At 28.4% G+C, this 22344-nt stretch overlaps 3 protein-coding genes, 1 long non-coding RNA gene and 1 other non-coding gene across 5 annotated transcripts; 2 read left to right on the top strand and 3 right to left on the bottom strand.

Annotated features, from left to right (window-relative positions):
• Window positions 1-459: 459 nt before the first annotated feature.
• On the bottom strand, window positions 460-22143 carry LOC103577121 (uncharacterized). Its single transcript, XR_549400.2, has 6 exons — window positions 22089-22143; window positions 1864-2196; window positions 1387-1566; window positions 814-910; window positions 631-743; window positions 460-530 (listed from the first exon to the last, which is right to left on the bottom strand). It is a non-coding gene; the product is annotated as an uncharacterized LOC103577121 (long non-coding RNA).
• On the top strand, window positions 3059-5687 carry LOC103577209 (odorant receptor 13a-like). The gene is made up of 6 exons (XM_008557766.1): window positions 3059-3099; window positions 3219-3505; window positions 3567-4159; window positions 4696-4797; window positions 4886-5044; window positions 5489-5687. The coding sequence occupies exons 1-6, from the start codon at window positions 3059-3061 to the stop codon at window positions 5546-5548; spliced, it is 1242 nt and encodes a 413-aa protein (XP_008555988.1). The 3' UTR covers window positions 5549-5687.
• On the top strand, window positions 7305-10623 carry LOC103577123 (putative odorant receptor 92a). Its single transcript, XM_008557628.1, has 6 exons — window positions 7305-7345; window positions 7462-7751; window positions 8635-9281; window positions 10153-10257; window positions 10335-10493; window positions 10567-10623. The coding sequence occupies exons 1-6, from the start codon at window positions 7305-7307 to the stop codon at window positions 10621-10623; spliced, it is 1299 nt and encodes a 432-aa protein (XP_008555850.1).
• On the bottom strand, window positions 10762-11971 carry LOC103577122 (farnesol dehydrogenase). The gene is made up of 5 exons (XM_008557626.2): window positions 11668-11971; window positions 11448-11574; window positions 11223-11352; window positions 11015-11158; window positions 10762-10941 (listed from the first exon to the last, which is right to left on the bottom strand). The coding sequence occupies exons 1-5, from the start codon at window positions 11966-11968 to the stop codon at window positions 10903-10905; spliced, it is 741 nt and encodes a 246-aa protein (XP_008555848.1). The 5' UTR covers window positions 11969-11971; the 3' UTR covers window positions 10762-10902.
• On the bottom strand, window positions 13226-13298 carry Trnav-cac (transfer RNA valine (anticodon CAC)). Its single transcript has one exon. It is a non-coding gene; the product is annotated as a tRNA-Val (tRNA).
• Window positions 22144-22344: the final 201 nt, after the last annotated feature.

The following is a 22344-nucleotide window of genomic DNA, read 5'->3' as shown; positions in this document are numbered from 1 at the left end:
ATAAAGGTTCAGTGGTATCATTCACTTTTATTTGCTGACTTGAGTTTATATTTCGATACTATAGTATATAACAAGTTTTTTTGCTGATTAAACAAGTTATATATATATATATATTTTTTTTTTTTTTCATTATTTATTTTCGAATTATTTTAAAATATCAAATACATATAAAAAATTTCACTAAAATTAATTTATTCAAAAGACAATTATTTACAATTTATAAAAAAAATAAATATACTAATTACTGGTGCAAAAAAATTTCACTGCGTTCATTGAATAGAAACCATCCTACGTTTAAATAAAATTAGTGTGAAGTTTATAATTATTTAAAACATTTAAGGATCACTAACGTCACCTAAGATGTATATTTATATGAATGTATATACCTGGAATGAAAATAAAATAACGATTTATTCTATTAAAATTTACAATGAAAACATAAAGTTCATTTATTCAACTTACCCCTGCATCCATATTTTAGTAACATTTAGCGTAATCATAACCCAATTGACAAAGCTCAGTAGCTGTCACTAATTTTAAAATAAAACAAGTTAATAATAATGGTAGTTAATCAAATAAATAAGTCAATTAATTATCGAGTAAAAAACGATAAGACTATAATATGTTTACTTTGAGCTTTACAAGTAATAAAAACATGTTTCATCGTCTATATACTGTAGTTCTACCGTTGCATCCAATTATTTAAACACATAACTTAAATCAATATTATTGTCTTTATCAAACTGAAAAATAAATTATTTTGTATTTATCTGCTATTTAATTTTTATTAAAATAGGAAAATTAATTAATTACGTTTTTACTATTTTTGACATTTTGCAGCAGCAACCGAGTTAGCACTTCAGGGTTTCATCTTCAGGAAATTCTCCATTGCGATGAGCTTCTTGTAATTCTAAAAGAAAAGAAAAATTTAATAAAAATGTGTGAGGAAGTCGACACTAAATCGCTAAAAAACCAAAAAAGGTAAAGATAATTTGTTTTTTGTGTTTTTAATATTCTTTATTATGACATTGTGAGCATAAACGATTATATTTTTTTACAGGCCTTTGGATCGGGTAGGCTATAACACACGTGGGTTGGAATGCCCTATTTTCCTACCTTGGTGCGTAATATACTATTTTATGACTTACTGCATTGAAAGATAATGTTTCAGTGTCTCCACAGTCAATCGAAAGAAGCTAACTTCAGTCCAATACCAAGTTTTATAAAAATAAATGTAAATAATAAATATAGTATTCATAGTTTCCTATCAATTATAAATTGTAAATCACAATTTACACTTACGCTAATAGCTGATGACACCATTACAACTTAATGTAAAGTGTAGAGAGAAGCAAGCTACGATAGGCACAATTTCATTCTACTTACATTGAACAACGCTACATGCTTCAATTTTTGAAGATCCTTTCTACTAATTTTGCATCCTTGAAAAATTGGACAGAATCAAGAAAACTAGAAAATATGCTTTTCATTCCTGATAACTTATGCATTTTCCATTATAATCCAATTCCATCAAATATATTTTATTGTGAAAAAATAATCTGTGCACTGTGAAAAATTTATAACAAATTTTACTATGGGTGCATTATAACACCGGACCATAAGAAAACTGATACAAAATTTACAAGTATCCCATAGTAAACGGTATGCGCAGACGACACAATTGGGACCTATGCGCATACGTTTACTATGGTACACTTGTAAATTTTGTACCAGTTTTCTTATGATCCGGGGTTACAGTGCACCCATAGTAAAATTTAATGGGAATTTTTCACAGTGTGAATTTTACAACTATTTTATATCTTAGAAGTATTTTTATTATTACTTATGATCTTTCAAACTTACCTGTACGTCCTAAGATTATTATTGGTCTTATCATCACAATAGCGCCTACAATTCTCAACGGATGCTGATGAAATTTTCTAAGCTTATTCTATGGGTAATTATCTTGATCAAGTTCGCAGATGAGCCAAATCGGTAAATTAGCTTAGACGTTTTGGCTGGTTGAAATTTTCACAATTTTATCTTTCCTTTGTCACATAATTTCAGTAACACGAGTAATAGTTTTTTTAAGCAATTAAAAAAATCGGTGAATGATGACAACTGATCAAACTTCCAAGTATTTTATTCTGCATTATCGTATAATAACTTTGTACCAAATCAGTAGTTTTGGAATCACTAAAAAAAAAAAAAATTTTTTTTTAATTAATATTAAAATATTTATTTTTTTTCTTAAATTAATTAAATTTTTTTAAATCGACAGTTAAATATTTAGCTTAAACAAACTGAATGGAACTGGACAAATTTAAATATAGCAAAAAATAATTTTTTTATTATTTTAGATGTCGACTAAAAATTTGAATTAAGTATGTACTGTTTAAAATAAATACGAAAATAATATGATTAAAAGCAAAAAAATATGCACTTCATTAAAAAATATTATTAAAAAAAAATTATCAAAAATTATTATTAAAAAAATATCATTGCACTTCATTTTCGGTGTAGTATTTTCACCAGTATGAAATGTATTTTTGATATTGATTTGTATTTATGTTGAGTATGAAATGTAAATTTTTTGCAGGAGGACAAGATATAATATTTATATCTTTTCCTTCTCAAAGTTGTAGCGACGTGAAAATAAAATGTGTTCTTCCGTGTGGTTCGTATCCACCGCCACTATGGCGCTAGATAATTACAGTGTAAGCCCTTTGCGATCTAACATGTGTTTTCTCTTTCTACCATTAAGTTAAAGTGTGTTATTTGACAAGTAATTTTTTCTATGAAAATATAACCGCGCGTAATAAAGTATACGCTTGATATATTGCAAAAGAAAATTTAATTTTTATTGCTCAGAATAGTTGCTAAAAATAATGCATCAATGGCTCTATTGCGTGTAAAAAGAGCTTTTTAATAAAGATATTAAACAAAAATATAGAAATCGAATAATTTTGTAAAACAAAATAATTTAATAATAAAATAAAATATTTTTTTTTGATATAAGCAGCTCTTACGTTTAATAATTAAAAAAAAACGCGACGACATGTATCACAAATTATTAAACAAACTAGTTAGAATACTGAGGTGAACAATGCCAATAAATTGAAAAACAATATATTTTTTTTTTTTTGAATTTTAAACGTCTTTCTCATTAGCTATTCAATTGTTTATTTAAAAAATTTATATTTTTAAATATATAACAGATATAATGGAATTTGGCCAGTAGAATCAACAGTCAGAAGTTACAAATTATTAAATTTAATTTTCCGTTTATTTAATCTCAGCATAATTGTAATAATGATGTTGCTTACAATAGCCGATGCAATTGCTAATTTCAACGATATATCACTTATTACAGATAATTTATGTTTTTTTGTCGGATGCTCTGAAGCATTAACAAAGGGAGTCAAATATTGCATTGAGTACAAAAATATTGTGAAATTGATAAACGATATTTATGGACCGATTGACATAATTAATCAAAAAAATAGTGAGTACATGAAAGATAATTGACGATTTTAGATTTATTTATTAAATTTTTAATATTTTAGATACCGAAGTTATGAAAGGGATTAATGAGACCGCACGTTTTGAAAATCGCCAATTTTCTATAATATTTGGAATTGTTTCACTATTAATTGTAGCACGGGTTTTTGGCGCTGATTTCAAAAACAAAGAATTTCCAATGCGTGCTTCGTTTCCATTTGACGCAACAGTTTCACCTTATTATCACTTAATATATTTATTAATATCTTATGGTATTTTACTTGTCGACTACACACTACTTGGAGTTGACTTGATGGTCGTGGTAATAATGAGATATTTAACTATTCAAGTCGACATATTGAGAGCTAATTGCAGGCATTGTGACATTAAATTAACTAAACGCAACATTGTAATTAACAATTATGATGATAGCAATAATGAAAGCACAAAGATTCGAAATTTCGTTGAGTTTGAAATAGAACACGAGGATATTGATAAGAAAGATACTTTTGAAGAAAGGTTAAAAAGATGTATTATACACCATCAGAAAGTAATTCATATGTTGAATAGACTCAATGACTGCTTTAGTTTCTGTGTAGTTGTTCAAATTTTGGGCACCACTGTACTATTATGTTTGAACGGATTTCAAATTATAATGGTAGGTAATGCTCAGTATCAATTTTAATTTTCTCATTTAATTCTCAGTTCTTCAGTAGATTTATCAATTGATGTAATTAAATTCAAGTGTCGTTTAAAACCTTCATCTGAAAACAATTTTTTTCCATTATTATTAATATTTATTTCTCAAAGCCCGTAGTCTCAACATATATTTATGCTCTGTATTATATAAATATATAATTTTGATGTAAAAACAAACCGAGCTTTTGCCTTGGAGTCTTCTCATCGGTTATTCTGATCTTTTTTATAGACTTAAAAAATTAACCTCTTTTGATGAAATTAAAATGAAATGTATAAATTTGATTTTTTGAAAATAAAATTAACGAACCCCATATATCATTGAAGACTTGCGATATAAACTAAATATTTGATTAAAAAAAATGTAGCTTCACTGAATACTATGATTATTGAGTTGATAAATTAGAGTATTAAGTTTTAAAAGCATAATTTCGGAGCAATTAATATGCCAACATAGAAAAAGTATTCATTTCTTTTAGTCGTGTAAAATAATTTCAGGGGAATGATATTCATCTATTAATGAGAAGAATTCTGGCAAGTATGGCAGCTTTATTGCAACTATTATTATGGTGTTGGTATGGAAATAAACTGAGTGCTGCAGTAAGTTTTTATAAATAATTATTAAAATCACATATTTTTGTTGCATAATCTCAACAGTATGACATATATATAAATAATTATAAATAAGGCAGATTCATTGACGATTAATCTGTGGATGTGCGGTTGGGAAGACAATTACAAACATGGATTACGTAATTTTATGTCGATACCAATGACACTGTCATTACAGACATTAGAACTACGAGCAATTGGGGTTGTTCCTCTATCACTTCAAACATTTGTTTCAGTAAGACAATTATTAGTAATCAATTTTTGTTTGAATTACTTGTATGGAAGTTTGGAGTTTTAAAGCCCGTAAAGTTAATTTTTAATGATAATTGATAAACTCTTTTAATTAATATTAAAGTAGAGATAAATTCTCTCTATTTTACTTCAAACAAAGTCATGAAATATAAAAGTTGCTGAGACTTGGAATCGCGACAATTAATTACTTAATTAAACTTGGATAAACACATTCAAAATGGCTCTATATATATTAAAACTCGAAATTTCAATTAGGATACCTATGAAAAGTCTATAATAATGTGTGACACGGGGTGAAAAGCGATTAAAAACCAGCGAGTCAATTATCGGCTATAGTGGTTTTAATTATTTATATTTTGTCACACAATATTATATTTTAACCCTATACATCATGAAAATGAAATAAACAACTTCTTATTCAATGCAGGCTATCAAAACGTCGTACTCAGTATTGGTGCTTCTACTTACCGTAGCCAAGGAGCAGTAATCCGCTGACATAATTTAAAACAATTGTTGATACTAGTTGTATGTTGTTCGGTGCAAAAATACCATAATAGTTGTCAATGGGTCAGTATTTTTTCAGTTTTAAGTCCACCAAGTATCGGAAAATGAAGTTTGATTTTTCTGGCCTGACGATAACCGTCACCATGTATTTCTCAGAATGTATCCATAAAATTAATTATTAAAGTTTTTCAAAAAATCAAAAATTAAACTGTAATGTGTAATTATTAACGTGGAAAAAAGTTATTCAAGGGATTATTGAAGAATTTTTTTTTTAAATTGTATTTTGTGGTGAGCACTTCTATTCAGAATTGGCTGAACGTAAGTAAAATATCATGGCATGTATTCTGTTGATGAGCTTTTCAAAATGTTTTTGATATCTCTTCGCAGAATCTTTTACTTGATTATTAAAAAATTTTAATCGGGTAGAATATATGAATATTAAATTTTTTTGATTAAATAATTTATTCAAATTGCAAATGAAGAACTATGTCTCAAACATCAATAATGTAAATTTAAAAATTTATCCAAAACGGTTAGATTAGTCAGCTTCATATGTAACAGTAGACGTAAAGTAGCTGGAGTGGATTTTCTGATGATCTAAACTTCACTACTTACGTTGTATCAGTAGAGAAATGGAGCTACTTCATCATCAGATGACTAAATAATTAAATGTCATTAAAGGCACTCTGCTACTTCTTCAATTCGATATATTAGCTATATTTTTTTTTTATATAAAAAAACTGCCACAAAAATTGATTATAAACGGGAGAAATTGCTTCAAATAAAAATAATAATTAATGAAAAATTAATTAAATAATTAACTTACCAATCGATAAAATAAAACATTATTCAATCCTATTATGATTTCACGAAAAAGAAAAAAAAATTTCAAAAATAATTCCTTTGTCACATAATTTTAGTGACACGAGTAATTCTTTCACAAAATTCAAAAAATCACTGAATGATGACAACAGATTGAACTTCCGAATGTTTTATTTTGCATTGTCGTATAATAGCTCTCTACCGAACCAGTTGTTTTGGAATCACTAAAAAGTTGAATAAAACTTTTTGTAATTAATATTCAAATATTTTAAATTTAAAAATAAATTAATTTAATCCTTCTAAGTTGACAGCCAACTTTTCAGCTCAAAGGAACTTTGAACTACATCAATCAGATGTTGACGAAAATTCTGAATTAAGTTTATATTGTTAAAAAAAAAAAACAAAAATAATATTATTAAAAGCAAAAAAATATTATTGTGTATAAAATTTATTTTCGATATCGATTTGTATTTATATACTGAGCATAAAATGTAAATTTTTTGTAGTAGAAGAAAATATTAAATGAAGCGGTAGCATGAAAATGAAATGTTGCTCTGCCGAGTGGTTGATATCCACCGCCACCTTGCTGCTAGATAATTACAGTGTATGCCTTTTATAATCTAACATGTATGTTTCTTTTTCTATAATTAACTTACAGTGTGTTATTTGGCAAGCAATTTTTTGTTACGAAAATATAACAGCATAATAAATGATATGCCCAATATACTGCAGAGGAAAGTTTATTTTTTATTGCTCAGAATAGTTTATAAAAATCGTAGACAGAATCGAATAAACTCAATGAAACAGAATACTTTGAAAAAATAATTTTTTTTTTTTTTTTTTTTTACTATTAGAAAAAAATAATACGAGGATTAAAAAAAAATTACCCATATTTATAAAATAAATTAATCGTCACTATGCATCACAAGCTCATAAATATACTTTCCAAAATACTGAGGTGAAAAATCTAAAAAATAAAAATGTATCAAAAAATAATATTAAAAATTTATAAATTCCTAACTGTGTGTACTAATTTCGATTTATTTATTTTATTTATCTGAAAATGTATTTTAGATATAATGGAATTTGGCCTGTCGAATCAGCAACGACAATAAGTTTTAAATTATTAAATTTAATTTTACGTTTTATTAATTTTTTTATATTTGTCTTTTTAACGTCAATTATAATGGCCGACGCAATTGCTAATCACAGTGATTTGTCACTAATTACAGATAATTTATGTTTTTTAATTGGATGTTTTGAAACAATGTCTAAGGCATTTAAATTTTATACTGAGTATAATAATATTATTAAATTGATAAATGACATTTATGAACCAATTGATAAGCTTAAAAAAGTGAATAGTGAGTATTAATAGTAATAAGCAATAATTGATGTACCATTTAGAAGAGTTGTAGGCTTTTCCAGATTGGGACGCTAAAGAGTTTATACATTTAATTTTTTTATTGAAACCGATTGATAATAATATATTTTGTGACAAGGGATCAAACAAAATGATTTCAGACAAGGGTAAAGTTGGCTGCCTGAGCCATAAGCGAAGGCTGAGATCACCCGCGGTCTTGTTGTGTTTCATTTTGTGTCACATAATATATTTTTTATAATTACCTGCATTGGAGTTTAAAATTTCAGTGTCAGCAGTCAGTAAATTTAAGACTAATGGTGTCATCAACTTTTAGCGAAAACATAAATTGTGAATTTAAATTTATGATTAAAGAGAAACTATAATAGTATATTTCATTATTATTATTATTATTATTATTATTATTATTATTATTATTATTATTATTATTATTATTATTATTATTATTATTATTATTATTATTATTATTATTATTATTATTATTATTATTATTATTATTATTATTATTATTATTATTATTATTATTATATTAGTTAAAATTTTTGCCTCTGTGAGAGAAACGGCGCATGCGCTAATTTTTATCATTAATTTTCTCATATAAAAAAGAACGACGTTTTTTTCTCTAAACAGGGCAGAAATTTAAACGCTTGGTGCAGATATGGTGAAAAAAAATTTTCTCTGCCCGCTGACTGAAGGCATTCGCAATTTATGCATACGCTCATATTTATTTGCGACATTGGGCTGAAATTAACTTATTTCGACAGTTACTGAAATTTGAAATTTCAATGCCGGTATCATGAAAACCGAATTGTTGAATTTAAAAACTCGATATTATCATGAAAAATAATATTTTTTAAAAATTTCAGATATAGAAATCATGACACGTGTCAACGAATTGTCGCGTTTTGAATGCCGACAATTTTATATATTATCTGGAATAGTTGTACTGTTAATATCGGCACGTGTTTTTGGTGCGGATAGAGCTAATAGAGAGTTTCCTGTTCGTGCTATTTTTCCATTTGACGGAAAAAAATCACCAAATTACTTATTAATATATATTTTAATATCTTATGGGGTGGCGTTTATTGACGTATCCTTATTTACACTCGACTTAATGATTGTTGTAATAATGAGGTATCTAACATTTCAACTAGAAATATTGATATCTAATTACAAGCATTGTCATGTAAGGTCAACAAGAAATATAGCTCGCAATATTCTACCGAATGGTTTAGAAACAGTTGAAAGGTTCAACGAAATAGCAACTGTTAATGACTACGATGACGATGATAATGGAGACGATGAAATAAAAAATTTTGTTATATTTGAAATTCACCAGAAGGATATTAATAATATAAATACGTTTGATTGGAGATTGAAACAATGTATTAAACATCACCAGAAAATAGTCCAGATGCTGGTAGTTCTCAATGACTGTTTCAGTTTCTGTGTAATTGTTCAAATTTTGACTAGCACAATATTAATATGTCTAAATGGATTCCAAATTCTTCTCGTAAGTAGTTATCAGATTGAAATTTTTCAAATCTAACATTTTTTAGTTTTTTTCATGGAATACTTGCTATTATGGAATTTTTTTTTTTTACCAATAAAGTATCTATTTTTCGAAAATTATTTTCTATACATTTCAATTAAATTAAAAAATTAATTTTCGAGTTTTGAAACATTCGCGTTCACTGTTTTAAAAAGTTAATATAAAAAATACTATAAATTACTTATAATTATAAATTTTGTGTTGAAGGCACTCTATCTTTAAATTATAAGAACATGGAAAAATTAAAATTTAAAAAATTACAATTTTTGTAGTTCTATAATTTTAGTATAGACTTTTTTTTTTCATTTACGCGAACCATTTCCTTAGTATCCATAACCTTATAGTTTTGTTTCAGAAAACCTTAAATTTTTCACAGCAGTTATTGTTCTATTGAATATCACTACTATCGAAAATTCTTACTCTCTAAAAATGAATCAGTGAAATCTACTTGAAATTAATGAATATCCAAAAAAAAAAAAAAAAAAAAAAAAAAAAAAAAAAAAAACAATTTCAGACAGTACTGAATACTATTTAGACTGTATCCACAAATCTCTGAATAGTACTGAGTGATATCCTGGACAGTAGTGACTACAGTCTAGATAGCATACATCACTGTCTGAAATTTTTTTTTTACAGAATGTACTCAGTACCATCCCAGAGAGTTGCCACTACTTTATTGTTTTTTCCGTACAGTGGGAACCAGTTATAAGTATACTACTGATTGAATTAGTGATATACTTATAGCTGTAGAAATAGTAACTATCCACTCATTCACAGATTCACTATTAGAAAGAATTTTTATTTTTATTATAAAGATACTTAATGATTTTAGGGTAATGATGATCGACATCTACTGATAAGACGGATCATAGCTATCAACGCAGTTTTATTACAATTATTTTTTTGGTGTTGGTACGGAAACAAAATGAGCACCGTAGTAAGTTTTTATCGATTATAGAAAAAAAATAATAATAATAATTGTTTAATTTTTATTTAAAATAAATAATAAATCAGGCAGATTCACTGACTTACAATCAATGGATGTGCGGATGGGAAAGTGAATTCAAGCGAGGAGTCAGTAACTCCGTGACAACATCGATGATTTTATCGTTACGATCATTAGAACTCCGCGCAATTGGCCTCGTTCCTTTATCTCTGCAGACGTTTGTTTCAGTAAGCTAATTATTGGTAGTAAATTTTTCACATCTATCTGCTTCTTAAAATAAAAAAAACTAATTTTTTTTAGGCAATCAAAAAGTCATACTCAGTATTAATACTCTTACTTACTGTAGTCGAGGACTGATTATTTTTAAATTACTGTAGTAATTTATTATAGATACTTTAGTAAGCTAATAGATAAATAAATAATATTTAATAGAATCATTACACACTAGTTTTTTTTTATTTTGTTAAAACCATATACCACACTACTACCTTTGTATTGTTTTTCCCCAATGCAAAACTACTTAATACACTTTTTTTGTATAAATCATTGATAATTGAAAAGTGACAGGTGAAGTCAACAAAAAATTGGTCCATCTTGCTCATGTCTTCCTTGTCTCTAAGCTCAGTTACACCGTAATTACTTCTTGGGTACTCCAGTGACGGTTATTTCATGCAACTGCAATCAAAATTTATTTGAAATAATGAAAAAAATATTTTTGAAAAATTTAAAAACAAAAAATAAATCATACTTGTACATTAGGCGGCGCTGAAAGTGCAAATATAACACAGTCAACGACATCTTTGGGTTCCACTACTGGCAATTTAGTTTTTAGTTTATTAAATATCACGGAATCACCATAAATTTCCGTATTTACCAATCCCGGATGGATTCCCTGAAATATTTGAATCAAATGGCTTTTATTTATCGTAATTTTCTCAGTATAAATGAATACATACCGTGACTCGTATATTATCTTTATACCATTCGAGTTCATTTTTAAGTGTATCAGCCATACCACGTAGTGCAAATTTTGAAGCTGGATAAATATTTATCGGCATTGTCGTCGCTGCATTGATACCAACCAAACTGAGAAGTGAAAAATATTTTTATTAATTATTGTCATCAGCAAAACTTATATCTACAGCTATAACTATAACGATAAATAAAAAAAATAATGGTACCTGTTAATGTTAATAATGTGCGCTTCATTTTTACGCAGGCGCATTGATTTAAGCGATTCTCTGATAAATATTGCAGGTGCAAGAACATTAACGTTCAAAACAGCACGTAAGTCTTCTGTTTTTACGTCTGAAAATGAAAATAAAATATAAAAACCACTGAAGTTACTTTCGTAAGCAAAAACATGGATGACAATAATATTAATTAAAAAAGAATAGTTACTTTGAAATGTGCTTTCTCTAATTATTCCAGCATTGTTCACTAAAATGTCAACGCCGCCAAATTTTTCATTAACATACGCAAAAGCGTAAAGTATGTCTTGTTCTTTTTCGACATCACAACACAAATAATGAAATTTGCCCTTTAAGTTTTTTAGATTTTGGTATAAACTTTTCAACCGATCTTCTTGATTTGAAATACCGAGGACATTTAATCCATGTGTTACAAGTTCCCGAGAAATTACTGCGCCAATACCAGAACTCGCTCCAGTTACTATTGCAACTTTACCAGACCACCGTTCCATTATCTTCGACAGTGTTTGGACTACTGATACTTTGAAAGATTATGATTCGATTTATATAGTAATTAGATCGTTAATTTTATGACCTTTGGCAGCTTTAAATTAATCATCGAGTGAGTAAAAGTTTATGTGTAAAGGACTTGATACATTGGTATCAACTAAATAATTTAATATCCAATGTCGTAATGACGTCGCACTTGGGGTAAAAGGTGTTCTTTGTTATAAACAATAAATTGTCATTTATCAATTGATATTATCATTCATTCAAATTAATCCATGCTTCTTTAAAAAAAATCAGAAAGTCAGAAATATGCAGAATAGCTTCCAAGGATCTCAAAACGTAGAAATCTGATGAAAACTTGATTTTCGAAAATCGGACCGGAAGCGCTAACTTTGAAAAGGGAATAAAATTAACATTCAAATGTTGTAGAGGAAAAAATTGTTAGCTTAATAGGGTAGTTTCAAATAAAGTGGAAAAAATTGCTCTGTTTTCAATATAACCTATGAAGTAAAATGATTTATGTATAAATTCAGCCTCGGAAAAATGGAGAGCTAAATTCTTTAAGTATTAATCATGATAGATTTATTTAGATTCATATCGATCAAAGATCTTATATTCAAAAATTATTTTTTTAACTTTCTCAGTGTTATATATTGATATAATTTACAGCAGTTTCGCTGATGGACTTTGTATAATAAATAAATAAATAGTGATCGCAATAAAATAGCTTTTAAATTTAATAGTATTTTTTACTTTGTCAATTTATAGCTGTGACTTTACTAAGTAATAAAGTAGTTTATATAAATTTTCTACTCAATTATTTACAGCAAAAATATATAAAATCACAAGGGTTAAAGGCTGCTCCAGTTTAAATGTATCACTGAAAAATTTACGATTTAATAAATGTTATACATAATTATTGGGTATATATATTCCATTTCAAAGTTCATGGAAACAAAAAATCACGATAAAAAAATTCTCAAAATTTAAAATGGATGTAAAAAAATAAATCGAGAAATTCGAGGTTAATCAATTGGATGTAATTTTATGTAATCAAAAAATTGTGTATGAAATAAAATTTGTTTAATTATATGTATTAATATTAGCATAATTCAATGCAGAGAAAATATTTATAAACAGTTAGAAAACTTAGTGTAATAAAAATTTACTCAAAAAAAATTTTTAAAAAATAATTCGACAGATCGTAATAATATAAATTTATTTAATTTTATAAATTTATTCAAGCACTAAAAATATATTGTTTCTGCCCGGGATCGAACCGGGGACCTTGTGCGTGTGAAGCACACGTGATGACCACTACACTACAGAAACTACTTGGCGAAATGACATATAAGTAGAATATTATACTATTCATAAGATATTAAAATTTATTTATATTAAAAAACAATACGTATAAATAATAAAATTAATTTTTTATTCATTGAACGTGAGTTCATTTAAAAATTTATCTACAAAAATCGGATTATTTAATTAATTGATGTAGTTGCCTCAAGTATATGTGATAGTTTTGAAATTTTTTGGCTATTTTTTATGCAGAATTGATAAAGTGATAAATTTGTAGTATAGAGAAGTGAGACAAATAATTTTAAATAAAATTACTGCTATAGTTGTTACTATATATGTATTAAGATAGAAAAACCTTAACTGGACAAATAATCGCTCATGACTTATAACAGATCCTTTTTTTTATTCATATATGTGTAAATTTTTCACGGATGATGGCTAAAGAAAATTTCCTTTCGCTGTATCTAAACTTTCCCATAGACTCTCAATTCATATCGTCTTGGGAATGATTTTGAATGAACAAGTAAATATTTAAATTTTACGAGAGTCGACACCAAATATAGAAACTTACTAAACATATTCCAATACTTTCATTTATCATTATTATTTTATGGCCATGGATATGGTTTGCATTGTTTTTGAATAAATTTAAAGAAACCAGGAGTAGAATAAGACAGCATTGAAGAAATAATAAATTTTTTTGTTCCAAAATATTAATTTGCAATTTCTGGGAAATAATTATCATTTTTGAAGGCTATTTATAATTTTAATTCAAAACTAACATATAGAAAAATAATTTTTATTTTAGTTACCGACACTTAATAATTTAAGGACCTCTGTTTGGAATTTCGAATCTTGTTACTAAATTATATTCTAGAGTTTTTTTTTCTTTTTCTGTACATGAAGGGATGAGTGGTAGAGATAAAAAAGTAGTTTGACATAAGCGCGATGACATTAATGAAGAGCGAATGAGACGGACGTTATAAATGCCCTGTGAGTTGTCAACAGGTTTATAAAAAAATAAAATAAATAAAACTCCACACATTTACTTGACCACACCTGGCGAGGAGAAAACCGAATCAGCGAAAAACAGGACGACGCACAAGAGACCGGCCGATTTCTTATTCAACCTCCAATACACTCTCAATTTGCGGAACTTTATTTTGGTGTAACTGTCAATAAATTTTTTTAAAAACCATAAAAACTAAATTTTATATTTTATAATGCGTTTTTATAATCGTTGAAAAATAATCCCAGCGGCTGATCATTAATTAACCGTTCAAAAGTAAGTATACTGATTTACTTTATACGTAATAAGAATAAAAAAAAAAAATTTTTTTGATAATATTCTCAAGTATGTTAATTTATTGTGTAATAGTAACTGTATGAAAATAAAAAAAAAACATTATATTTCGTCAATTATTTTATATTATATAATTCTACTGTACGTTTTTTTGTAATTAAAATGTAAGGGATCAATAAAAACATTAATTAAGTAAAATTAAACCTTTCCGTAAGTAAAAGTTTTTATTAGAAATTTTATATATATATATATATATATGTATATATATATATATATATATATATATATATATATATATATATATATATTTTATTATTATTGACGTGAAATATTTCCATTGATATAAATTTTGTCAAATATGTAAAATTTGATAGAAATATTAATTTAATAATTTCTCGAATATCCTGATAGCCAACTTAACTGCAAGTTGATGGAAATCTACGGCCGAAATTGGATGTCAAATTGCCCGCAGAAACTTTACACAAATAGTTGACACTAACTTGTAGTCAATTTTGAAATAATTGTTTGACCTTCACCTTTTTTCCCGCAACTTTCTGTCAGTTGGAAAGTAACTTTTGTTCTGAAAACTCTTTTTCCGTGACTTTTAAGCGACGTTTTAAGTTAACTTCCAGTCCAATAACGGCTGTAGATACACACAAACTTGTGGTTCATGTGTAGTCATATTGAAGTCAAGACTCTGAGCGGCAGTAATTTGATGTAAACTTTACGTTAACCTGGCCTATGGCTATCAGAAATTAAAAATTTATGTGATATTCAGCTTACCGACAATGGATTACAAAAAGGAATTCTATAGTTGATAAGATAGAAATTACGGATAAATATGACCTGATAGCCGAGGTTGCAGCAGACTGGTGACAACTCTGCAGTAGTTTGTTGTCAAATTGACCGCAAAAATTGGCATTTCCATAAGTTGATGGCAACTTTCTGAGAAAGTCTTTCTGGGTAGCAAGAGTTGGCATTACATTAGTTGATGCAAAGTTGCCTTCAATTTACTCAAAAAAACCTGTCTTGGCTCAGCTTGCGTCAACTTGCTAGCACCAACTTTCTCAGAAAGTTAGCAGTAACCTGTAGCAAACAGTTACAAAAGCTGAAAGTTGTCGACAACTTGTTGTCAAGTTGGTTGCAACTAATGTGCACCAACTTTCTGATCAGAATGTCTGGCTATCAGGGTACGTTTTCCGGCCATTCCTATGTATACTACTGATATTAAAACTGTATTACTCGTTACACCCTTTTCTACCATCCTTCGTCAATAAATACGTTGACGGCAAGAGTTGGCACTATTATTTGACGGAAAATTACCATCAATTTTCTCAGAGAATTGACGACAGGTCGCAGCAGTAGATTGCTGCCAACTTTCTGGAAAAGCCTAAGCTGACTACAATAGATAATGTACTCCGTTATCATTTGTAAATGATAACAAAGCTTATGAGTAAGCCGTCGATAAGAACGGGAATAAAATTTACTACCGTATTTTCATTTTTCATTTTCGATATTGTTGACGGTATTATGTTCAGCAGTTGGCCCTATCGATATTTGCATACTCGGTCATTGAAAAAATAAAAAAATAAAAAAACACGGACAGAAAAACGAAAAATGATGTCGAGGAGAATAAAAGGAGAAAGGTTAAAACGAAAGAAATATGCAATTTGGTATTATAACCCGCGGCTATTTAAAAGACACTTAAACTTTAATTACAGTCAAAGAAGCTTTCTTGTGATATTATCATATTGCTACAAGACAACGCGCAATTGCTTAAGTTTAGTAACGTCTCAAGCCCTGGAGCTTTAATTTTCATACACACCCTTCCCTAAAAAAATTTCTCATAATTATAAAACTTTAATCTGCTTTAAATTTGTTGAATCTAAAAAAAAATAAATAAAAATACGGTCCGTATACTTTTATGACGGCTAAATAATGCGAGAATTGATCAAGTGGCACTCAAACTACAGTGAGTAAAAAAAATTCACCAACGTAATCAGTAATGAAATTTATTAGTTTCTATTGTCTTGGAAGGAGCTAAATTCTTTTCCGATTTTATGGTGTGGAAAGACGATATAATAAGGAAAGTGAGTGCGAGAGCCAGAATTTACCGTTGCTTCTTCCTCTCGTGCTTCTGTTTCTGCTGGTTCTTCTTCTTCTTCGTCTTCTTCTTCTATTCCTCACACTACCCTTTAGATTTAGACCGGGTACTGGGAGTAACGAGGGAATAAGAATGGCTAAGAGGGTTTTGTGGACGAGTGCCTCCAGGTTTTCCCTTAAAACTTATTCCCCAGGTTTGTTATATATCGTTTATATATAACTGGGGTGGAAGTTAAGGGCAAAGGGGGTAACTTAAGATTTAGTGGACCCCACACTGTTGTAGTGTAGCCGCTAAAACTTAATAAATACCAAAAACCACACCACACTAGTCTCACCAGTTAAACCATCTCTGTAAAACATTAAAATTATATAAATGTCTATTTAATGACAACCAAAGTCTAGTTTAATTTTACCGCCGATTTTATTACTAAAACTTTTTATTGTCATTATTAATTTATTTCACTTGTATTATTATTTTTGTTTTTATTATTTGTATTAATAATGAAACGGAGGTTTTTATTAAATAAATAATATTGTTTTATTATTTTAATATTTTTTTATGGAATAAGGAAAACTAAAAATCGATTTCCAAGATAGGTGACAAGAAATCTGTTGACTCAGGAGTATAGGGGCTCGTAATAAAAATAAATATCCCAAGAGTGTGGGCCGATATAAGGGCTGTGGTGTGGCGAAAGTATATGGGATACGACGAAAAAAAATAAAGTAAAGAAAAGAAAAGAATTGAGGGGTGGGGGTGGTGATAGTGGCGGCGGATGGTAAGGGTGGAAATATCATACGATGCAATGTCGTATCCAAAACGTATATATGGACACAAAACGATTTATATAATGTCGACATATTTTTCAATCTGTTTTTTTTTTTAATATATACTATATATGTATGTATGTATATATTTATTATGTTCGAATTTGTGAAATATTAAATGACCGAGTGTTCTTATTTCCATTCTTATATATTTTTGGATTTGAATATATATAATATGAAAATAAGGGTAAATTAATATTTTTAATAAAAAATATTTGAGCATCAGTAGTTGTGTAAAATAAACTATTGAATATAAAATAGTAAACGAACTTAAGATTGAATAAGCGAAAATGAAATCCGTTGATCTGTTCCTGTTACTCGAGTAAAAATATATGTAGGGGTTGAAGACGGTACAAAAAACAGAAATAAACGAGTGAGGTCGCGAGAACTACTTCGCAAGATGTTGCACGAGCTATTACAGTCCCCGGCTGAATTTTGTACCCATGGGTATAAAAATATATATAGATATATATAATTGCGATTGTCTCGACGATTCAAAGCATCCCCTGGACGATCGGTAAAGCATCATCACTACTGTCATGGAATATCAAACGATACAATGTATTATATTATATATACATACATATATAATGTAATAAAACGTGTAAATCCAAAAGTAAAAATATATACAGTAAGTATTCGTGAGAGGATGAAAAATAAAATCTTACGAAACTTCTCTCAGGAGAATTTCCTGATACTTTTATATGTATATGTATATATTTTATTTTTACCTTTTGAGAGTAGATATAAAGAGATAATCAAGAGTAGAAAAGTAAAACATTTTGAAGCGATTTCGTGTAAAACTAAAATAAGGATTGATTGAGATGGCGAACACTGAAGAGATACATGACCGGAAACTCACTCACTGTAAAAATATATCCGGAGATCCATTAAAACGTTTCCCGTCATAACTAGCCATCCAAATCCTTCAACCATAGCTCAGTATATTTATTTCTTCTTAATCAATAAATTATATATATATATATATATATATATATATATATATATATATATATATATAGATTATAATGAGGAGTGGAAAGAGTTTATAAATATATTATTATATGTATATAAAATATATGTGAGGACTGAAAAATGAAAATTAAGTAAAAGTCTAATCACACTTGTACTCTGTAATTTTTTCTGTACGACGGAAGGAGGATGTAATAAAGTATCGCGACGGAATATCGAAGGGACGTGATTTTTATTCTTAAGCATTTTTTGTTATTTCCGTTTTTAAGTTAAGGGATGGTAGTCAGAGTTGGAGCTACGAAAGGAACAGTAGCAGTGATGGCAACAGATTTAGATCCCTTGATTTTTGCCTTCTTAGTTAACGGAATGAAGATGAAGATTCAGCAGCTGTCGCGACCAATTCGGCTGTATCCCCTTACGAGCCAAGTCATATTTTTTTCTTTTATTGTATTCATAAAAAATAACAAAGTATTTTTTATTAATATTCATTAAGTAAAATTTCGGCAGTAATTTAATTATTCAGGACAGTAATAAGAATGAAGAGAAAATTTACTTGGTAATACAAATTGCCCTCAGATCCGTAACATCTGTTTACTTCACCTCTTTTTATAATTTTTATTTATTTCTCATCGTTATCAAGTATTTACGTCTTTACGAATTTACATATCGCAATTTATATTTTAGTTAAAATATCTTTCATCATCAAAAAGTCGCATCAAAATATTTTCATAAAAATATCATCGAGAAGATCGAAATTCTTTCGGATCTTTTTGATGCTGCCCCATTTTGATTAAAAGTAAAAAAAAAAAATTTCTGTCTAAAATTAAATCCTGGGTATAAAATAAAAGCTTACGGTCAATAGATTCTCACAATATTTGAAAAAAAAAAAAAAAAAATTGCTACTAAAATTATATATGACAATAAATGAATATTGTTTACTAAAAACAACAATTAAACCAACGACAACTAAATCTTTAATTAAACATAAAAAAAAAATAATTTATGTTGACCACGTGATTACAATTTACCTCGTCGGATAGACTTCGTACGGGGGGTAAAGAGTACTATATATCTCGCAGTGAGTTTGTGACTTTCAGAATCGTATAATTAATTTCCCGTGTCAGTCTTTTCTCCCACCGCGAAAATACTCAACCAAGTATACGAGAGTTTGGTACTTGCATTTGATATTCACTCTCTCCTTCTCTCGCTCTCTCTCTCTCATCCTCTAATATCTATTCTCTCGGTCTTCCCTCTTTTATCATCCACTATTTCGCTCTTGATCATCGCCATCAAGCAATCTCCGTCTTCGTTTCATGTTTTAGCGATAGTAGTTGAGTGTAGAGCCGGGTTGTGGGGGTGCAAGTATGAGTGCGAGTACGAACAGGAGCCAGATCCCTGGCGACAATATTGCTGGCCATTTGGTTCGACAGTGTGGCTGAACGCCTTCTCTCATCCCTTCTTGTGCTTTCATACCCTCACTACCCCTTTAAAACATCCTTGCCTATTTCACATATATATACACCCACATATATATGTGCGTAAGAGAATGAGGTAACTTTGCAAGCAGTAGAAACAAACCCTAGCATACCAAACCGTCAATATCAGCCAGTGTAATTAAATATAACAGATCAACATACGATATTAGAGTTTGTACTGATGTAGTATTTCGTTGTGATCAATTAATATTATTATTATTATTATTATTATTTTTTTTTTTTTTTAATTATATATTGTATGTAGATGAGGGTGAATTTAGCGATTGGTTAGTTTTCGTCAAGCTCCAGTACAGGTATGAGACGAGAGAATAAACGTCTCATCGTGACCCTCGGTAGTAGTTACGAGAACCGGTTAATTGGATAAATGTCCGATCAACGAATCCTGTCTCATTCTACTCTACTGGCTCTGGTGTACTATCGTGAATCGTGATATCCTCGCTAGCTTCCTCTTGTCCTCTTTGCCGATCCTACACTGCGCTGGGAATCATTCCTATACGATTCTATATTCAACCGCCTATTCGCTAAATCTATGTATATATTGAGTATACGGTATCCCCCTTCCCCCTCAGATCGCAACTCATTTCCGTTCGTGTCCTTATATCTGTAACTGTAGGATATAAAATCGCTTTAATTTAATTTATTGGAAAATTTAAACGATAATATTTGTCATGGATAATTTTTCTTGGCCTGTTTTTTTTTTTTAGAAAATTTATAGTTTTTTATAAAACTTTTGAATTATAAAATTTTTAAATGAGAAATGTTTTAATTTTTAAAATAAGTCAATTTTTTTTTTTACGTTAAATTGTTATAATTTTCACGAAATTTAAATTAACATTCATAATTTAACAATTTGCAAAGTTAATTATCCAGCTAAATAATTCAAATTTACTCCGTTAAAATACAATTATTTTGTTTATTGTATTATCCTATAAAATCAAACTTCACGGATATTGATCTAACTGAAAGCAATACTTATTAATATCTGATAACTTTGAGTGGTGAAAATTTGAATTGTTGTAGATTATAGTGTCCATTAAATATTAATTACTTAGAAAAGCGCATAATTGAAACTTTAATTTTTTCATATTAACTCAAATATTCAGCAGAAAAATTTTATCTACCGATAAAAAAAAAATTATTTTGTCATTGATATCTACCGAATAAGTATAAATTATTAATAACTAAATAATTTAAAAAGTAGTTATTATAAAATTATTTAAATCGAGTAAATTAAAATGAATCGTAAGACTTTTCGACGTAGATTAAAATCCCTAATGTTCCTCGCATGTGCATGACATTGTATAAGATATTGTCAATGTATGTATGCTAAATATATGTAGATATGTAGTATATACACATATATACATGAAGGGTAAATAAGGCGTATAGATTCTAATTGCCAGTAATAAATCAGTGACAACACCTGCATTGTCGACATTCTCTGTTTATTCTTCTGTAGTCACGAAATAACTAGATGAATCTTGTTTAATTAGTTACTCATATGTTACAAAAATTAAAAACTGCTTTAAAAAATAATTATTGTAATTTAAACAATAAATTAATTACATGAAGAATAATTTTGGTAAACATAAAGATGTGAAGAGAGATAATTTAAAGATGTATAATTTATTTTAAGACGTGTTTTAATTTTTTAGCGCGCAAGATTTTTTTTTTAAATCCTTATATTAAGTGAGGCTGGGTCTGAAAACAAAGGGACAGTGATTATGGTCATGCAAATTGCTACATTCACTGCTGTTTATCATTTTTTTCTCGGCGGAGTTCATAACCGGAAAGAAGCCAGGAAGAAGAGATGCTTGATTTAATTATCTCGAGGAAAGAATTTTAAAAATAATAAGAATAATAGTAATTAGCAATCCGCGGTCGTTTCAGGACTACCCAAGTTTATTAATTAGGTACATTGTGTTTTGATATTTATGACGAGGTAATGTAGCGTCTTATTGTTGCTTATTTTGTTTTTCTAATTTTTCCGATCCCCCCTCCCACTTCCTGTTACCAAACTCAGTATCTTTTTTTTTAGTTTCGGTTTAAAGCCGATTTCAGAAAAAAAATTAAAATTAACAATGAAAAAATACATTTTTTTTTAAATTTTGGACTCACCATACTGTTCAACGTCACCAACATCCCTGTCCCTAAATGAGAACTGACCACTTCTGAAACAAAACAAAAAATTTTTTTTCTTGAAACAGTAACAAATTTTTTCGGCTATTTCTATTTTTAAGAGAGGTCTAAACTTTTTTCTCTGTCACACTAAAATCGACGAGCGATACTATCTCTGTTACACATGCGCAGATAATGGAAACTTTCTCCACATTTTTCTCTTTAACAAATAAACATTTTTGAAAAATGAAAATTT

This window comes from Microplitis demolitor, chromosome 5, assembly GCF_026212275.2.
Source record: "Microplitis demolitor isolate Queensland-Clemson2020A chromosome 5, iyMicDemo2.1a, whole genome shotgun sequence".
Classification (NCBI taxonomy): domain Eukaryota; kingdom Metazoa; phylum Arthropoda; class Insecta; order Hymenoptera; family Braconidae; genus Microplitis; species Microplitis demolitor.
Note: the sequence above shows the minus strand (reverse complement) of the source record. Positions and strands in the feature narration are given on the sequence as shown.